At 40.6% G+C, this 6,033-nt stretch overlaps 1 protein-coding gene across 2 annotated transcripts; it reads left to right on the top strand.

Annotated features, from left to right (window-relative positions):
* Nucleotides 1-85: 85 nt before the first annotated feature.
* On the top strand, nucleotides 86-3,715 carry LOC146572080 (uncharacterized). 2 transcript variants are annotated; one of them, XR_014892897.1, is made up of 3 exons: nucleotides 86-325; nucleotides 1,760-3,164; nucleotides 3,395-3,470. XR_014892897.1 is itself a non-coding variant. In XM_085278583.1 (2 exons), the coding sequence occupies exons 1-2, from the start codon at nucleotides 274-276 to the stop codon at nucleotides 2,890-2,892; spliced, it is 1,185 nt and encodes a 394-aa protein (XP_085134709.1). In that variant the 5' UTR covers nucleotides 86-273; the 3' UTR covers nucleotides 2,893-3,715. The 2 variants fall into 2 exon arrangements, 1 of the variants encoding a protein (XP_085134709.1); XM_085278583.1 differs by having other exon boundaries at nucleotides 1,760-3,715.
* Nucleotides 3,716-6,033: the final 2,318 nt, after the last annotated feature.

Here is a 6,033-nt window from a genome sequence, read left to right on the forward strand (position 1 = left end):
ACACTGTGGTGAGCTCCATTCCTATACTTCTATCCCGTGCACGTGTACACGTTGACAACCGTAACCATGGCCGCCGAGGGTATATAAATGCTGCACAAGGTTCCAAACGTCCGTTTACACTTGCTCGTGGACTTGTTTCGACCTGCTCCAACCTCAGCCTGTGGAAAGCTAAGTTTTGCAAACCATTTTACTAAAAGCGGATATAACTTGAACGCATAACAAGTACTTCATCTGTGGATCGTTTGTACTTGTTTTTGTTTTTCAAGTTTGAAGATGGCTCGCCGTGGACCCGGACTCCCCGACTGTCACCTGGACTTCGCTGCAGGTACGTTTGAAAATTTCTTTAAATGTAAATTACTGTAATAATTTAACAAGTTCCAGTGTGAATATCAAGTTTTAACGTGATCAAATATGTGTATTCAAGATTGTTTCCCGTAAATTGTTTGTATGTTTTAAATTTTCCAGGAGAGGTGTAGAAATTATTAACGACTGGTGTATGAATATGAAAAAAAGGTGTTACTTTGATTTGAAGGCTTCAAATTTGACACTTTTCTTTAAAATGAAATGGTTAAAAATAGCTTAATGGACTAAAATTTGTAAAATGCCCAAAAATCAGTTTCTGTGGTAACGGCATCTTCAAGATGTCATGGCCTCAGAACACGCAGGCGTAAACACACAGATCCAGGTCCCCTCCTGACATCCTTTTCTTCTCCGGATCAAAGGCTTTATTGACATAAACTATATTTTTTCTCTGCTGCAAAACACAAAGATAAAAAAATACAAATAAAATAATATCAAAAGAATATGAAAACAGTAGTAATAATGGCATTAAGACCCATCTTCTGTTACGGTAATGCTTTTAACCTTATTAGATAGCAGAGAGAGATATTGTACACAGGGATATTTACACAGGGATAGCATGTTTACCACAGATTAGATGTATCTGTCCTTATGGCAGATACAGTCCTTGTGCACATTTCTAAAAATGTGGATTCTGAGTTAAGAGTTTCTGTTTGTTTGTTTGTTTGTTTGCTTGTTTGTTTGTTTGTTTTTCACTTGACCATCATTTTCAGACATACCTGCAGAGCTTTGTGTGTGCAATTCTTGCCAACTCTTGCCAAGAAGGTTGTGTTTTTATTTAAAAAAAAAAAAAAAAAAAAAAAAAAAAAAATATATATATATATATATATATATATATATATATATATATATATATATATATATATTTAGGACATGCAATTGGTACATGTGGTCTAAATGTTACATTATGGTTTGCATCCACATATTTAACCTATGAGCTTTTTTCAAAATGTGTGACATCGTGAATTGTAAATAAAACAGGAGAATGAGCTGCATGGTTAGTTATAAATGTACTGTAGTATATTTATATAATAAGTTACTCATGTCCGGCTATTTACAAATCAATACCTATTATCCATTACCTATTCCAACATAGTGTTTGCATAAAGGCTTACAAGGAACAAATAAAACAAATTGAATGTACACAAAATACAGTGTCATATATAGTGTCAATATAGTGTCACCTTAAAAGTACACAGAGTGAGCTGCCTTGGTGGAGGTTTGGTGGTCTTCTATTAAAAAACTTCACTTAAAGATTGAACAAGTAGAAGTGTCATTCAGTCTGGCATAAAATGCTTTTCTCTCATCCTCTGCTCAAACTAACAGATGTAGGTCTGTTGCTTTAACACTGGGTGTCTATTACATTCCTAATGTTATTTTAAAAATTGTTTCCTCACAGGGCGTCTTGACTATGTGGTTGAACGCCCTGCAGAAGAAGGCCTTCCTGAAGTCATCAGGATCCTGGATGACAGTCTCCAGAGCACCACCTCTTCTGGTGAAGCTCAGGACACTGATACCCAGCGTATCAGCGAAGGTGAGTATGGTGAGTATTTTATCCCTCTCTCACCCTCACCCTCTTCTGATGAAGCACCAGATGCTGATGTCGGTGAACAGCAAGGTGAGTATGGTGAGTACCCCCCCTACCTACCTGTAGACGATGAAGAGGTGAGTGAACAGACTGACAATTCATCTGACTGGAACGACTCAGAAGAGTGGGGGGATTGGCTTAGCGATGACTCTGGGTATGACACCATGGATGAGAGAGATGATTCCCCTCTCATCCGGGAGCACCCTCCAGAGCCGTTTTGGCACGATTGGCAACGTCCTATTGCTCCAGGTGCTGCCCCCATCGCCATGCCGCCTTTCGGCCAGGCCAATGCCCCACTCTTCCCTCGAGTTGTTGCCCCAGTTGGTGATCCGCCAGCTGCTCCTCCCTCAGCTGCTCCCTCAGCTGCTCCCTCTGCTGCTCCCTCTGCTGCTCCTCCCTCAGCTGCTCCCTCTGCTGCTCCTTCCTCAGCTGCTCCCTCTGCTGCTTCTTCCTCAGCTGCTCCTTCCTCAGTTGCTCTCTCTGCTGCTCCCTCTGCTGCTCCTTCCTCAGCTGCTCCCTCTGCTGCTCCTTCTTCAGCTGCTCCCTCTGCTGCTCCTTCCTCAGCTGCTCCCTCTGCTGCTCCTTCTTCAGCTGCTCCCTCTGCTGCTTCTTCCTCAGCTGCTCCCTCTGCTGCTTCTTCCTCAGCTGCTCTCTCTGCTGCTTCTTCCTCAGCTGCTCCCTCTGCTGCTTCTTCCTCAGCTGCTCCCTCTGCTGCTTCTTCCTCAGCTGCTCCCTCTGCTGCTTCTTCCTCAGCTGATCTCTCTGCTGCTCCTTCCTCAGAAAAGAGAAGCAGAGAAGACATCTGCACCGAAGAGGTAAGTGCAAAGAGGTGCAAGGTGAGTGACCAGTTTGATGCCCCTTCAACATCCTCAGGTAGTTTTGGAGTCAGACGTTTCTGGGAGAGGCCTTTTAGCCTTTCCATGGATGACAGTGACTCTGATTAGTTTATGTTAGAATGTGTTTTTAAACTTTGTTTTTACAGATATAAGAACATGTGACTCGCACATGTGAAATGTATTGCTTTTTTTGTTGATATGTGACATTAATATTAATATTACATTGTGAATTAAAGGTAGTTTTTTAGTTGTTATTACTTCCAGTTACGTCCAAGATGGAGCAAACACCCCACCCAGAAGACAGCCTTACCCCAACCAACCCGATGAGAAGGATGGATGACCAAGTGAAAAACGGGAGAGTGGTGCTGTGTTCCAACTATGTAAGTTATCACCTCACATTGACAACAAACTGTATTGAAGACAAAATTCTTCCAATAGTTGGTATAAATCATCATCCTATGTCAGCAGCACTGTAGGTTTAGCTTTATTTATATTTTTCATGTGTATACGTTGGGTTTAAAATTGCTTTTTAACAACATACTGCAGCTACCAACAATGAAAATGCTGTTTTGTGTTAAAATGACGTCTTTCTTGTGTTATTACTTTGCAGGGCAGCTGAGAGTGGACAGAGCTGCACAGAGGACCAAAGATCCACTCTCAGCACTTCATACCTGACTGGCCACAGCACCAACCCTCCTCACCCAGGGTGAGGAGGGTCCTGACCCCGCCTGCACAGAGGGAGTTGTGAACATGCACTTCTGTGTTGGTGGGTTTAGGATCCTCCTCACACTCACACTGATGAAGACTGTCACTGGAAGATGTCTCCATTGCATCAGCAGGACGTAAGCATTTGTAAAATATTACAGTTTGTGATGTTTTGTACATATTTTTATTGCATCATTTAAAACTATGAGATATAAAATAAACCAATTTTCATAAAATTTTCTGTGTATTTAGTTGTTTTCTTAATAAGTTCTTTGGAACATCATTGCAACCTGTCAGCTTTTTATTGAGGATTTAGAAAGTTGCTGGTGGCCCGAGTGTGTAGAGTGGGGTGTTGTTTTTGTCACATGGTGAAAGTGACCTCATGGGGAGCAAAGAGAACAACTGAACAATTTGGGGATTCACAGACTTTTGTAATCGCTAAAAACAATTAATAAAAATTGTTCTGTGTGAACTAAAAGCTCAAATATAAACCATCCTGACACTGACACAAATGATCTGCTGTTTATAAGCAGGACAGTGTTTTCATGAGCCTGGATGAAGCTAATTTGCATGAGTTTAACCTGCTGGTCAAAAACTTGCATGACTCTGATATCACTCTAACTTTCTTCTGTTTATTTATTCATTTTTGCTAATTGTAGTAGATTAATATGTTCACCAACTGATTGTTGGCCTGAATGTTTGAATGTTTGCAGTTTCAGGTCCTACTGATCAGTTTTAAGTATTGTAGAAAGTGAGCAGCAATTGAATCAAGTCCTGGGATGAAATGGGACAAAAGGGTAATGTGACAGCCACATTAGTTCCCTTCCCTCGTTTAACAATGTGTAAGCAGACTGCTTTAACCTGCAATTTATTGCATGTTGTTAGGCTGCATGGTACAACCACAGTCTGCTAACCACCCGTGGTGATCGAAGGTTTTGAGGTCTTGCTTGAGCTACTGATGAAGTTTTATCAAAGCTTGTTAAGTTTCCCAACCACATTTTATCCTGATGGTCCAAGGCTTACATCTTTATGCTCACAGACGTACTTCTGTAATTAATCAGTGACCGATTTATTACTTTAAGTTACAGTGTGAGGGGCATTAATGAACATAAATCAGATTTAACTGGATTATGTGTTTAGGTCAAGAGACACAGACCTTCATCTTTAAGAGGCTCTTCTTGAATATCTAATCACGATGTTTGCCATGCAAGTACACTGGACGGTTGTTTTTAACAGAATCATTTGATGATTCTGATGAAATGAAGTATTGTTTCAATGAGTTGTGGCACCATTCTTGCTTTAGCAGTGAAAGGAGTCAGGTAGGGCTCCATCAGGAAGAGGGCCCCAGAGGTCCTATCCCCCCGCCCACTTCCCTGGGGCTTGAACATCAGTGGATTTCCACTTAAGCAAAGCCTCATCAAGTTCCTGCAAACAGCACCATACACACACTATCATGTACAGAGTGTGGATGCTGTGTCTAAGACCACGATCATTGTGTTTCCACCATCTGGTGCAAGCTTCATCTGTCTCACTGTGTTCTCCTAAAGGCCAAGACAGCAGGACAGTGAACTCAATCTCACTTATAGGTGCCAGAAATCAGTGGATGTGAGATTAATGGTGGTAATCAGGTTATGCATTTGTTGTCTTCTCAGCAGGTGGGAAACATCTCTCTTTATTTGTTTATGTACATGTGTATCAGAAATCTATTTTCCTGTACAGCTCAGGATTAAGGAACAATGTTGATCTAATCTAATGAAGATCAGTGCCTTTTTAGAGTCAGTGAAAATACTGACATTAGTGACGTTAACCCTTGACTAAGAGTTTCTTAGTCAATTGTTAATGGGAAACACATTTCCACACCACCATCTTCTAAGCTGTGATGCTACATGTGCAGCAGCAAACGTCCAATTAGTACCGATCAGAAGGTTGGAGGTTCGATCGCAGCCTGATCTGATCTGTATCTCAAAGTATCCTTGGACACGATACTGAACCCCAAACTGCTCTTTCATGTGTCCATCAGAGTATGAATGTTAGATAGAAAGAACTTAGGTACAGAAAAGTGCTTGTATGAATGGGTGAATGAGGTGTATAAAGTACTTTGAGTGCTTGAGTAGAAAAGTGCTATTTAAGAACAAGGATGTGCAAGAATTTGCTAGACACGCTCTTCTTTTTCCAAAACTAAAAATGTTATTTCAAATTTGGCAGCCTGTGTGTCAAAGAGACTGAAGAGTAACTAAAGGGCAAAGTCCAGGAATACAGCCAAACTCAGGAGACCAGTTAGGAGCACAACTGAGTTTTTGTTCTACTTTTTTTTTTTTTATATCGTTGTTATTATTTCTGTTGTAATTTGTGTTTGTTTTTTGTTTGTTTGTTCAGTTTTTCAGCCCTGTTGCATTTTTTTCTATTTCCGTTGTGTTTTATTCAACTTCTGTTACATTTTGCAGGATTTTGCAGCTTTTTCTATTGACGGGTGTTTTCTTCAGGGCCACCATATTATCATTATCTTTAAAACTGCATTTGAAACTTAATGCTGAGTTTTTACTT

This window comes from Mchenga conophoros, linkage group LG6, assembly GCF_057382185.1.
Source record: "Mchenga conophoros isolate Kocher_MC1m ecotype Shallow Benthic linkage group LG6, M_conophoros_male_GT1.1, whole genome shotgun sequence".
In the NCBI taxonomy this organism is placed as follows: Eukaryota; Metazoa; Chordata; class Actinopteri; order Cichliformes; family Cichlidae; genus Mchenga; species Mchenga conophoros.

What these genes read in the sequence shown, in the direction of transcription:
- LOC146572080 (XM_085278583.1), top strand. Translation starts at nt 274, where the DNA reads ATGGCTCGCCGTGGACCCGGACTCCCCGACTGTCACCTGGACTTCGCT. An exon ending in TCACCTGGACTTCGCTGCAG is followed by an intron (nt 326 to 1,759) that starts GTACGTTTGAAA and finishes GTTTCCTCACAG; the next exon opens with GGCGTCTTGACTATGTGGTT.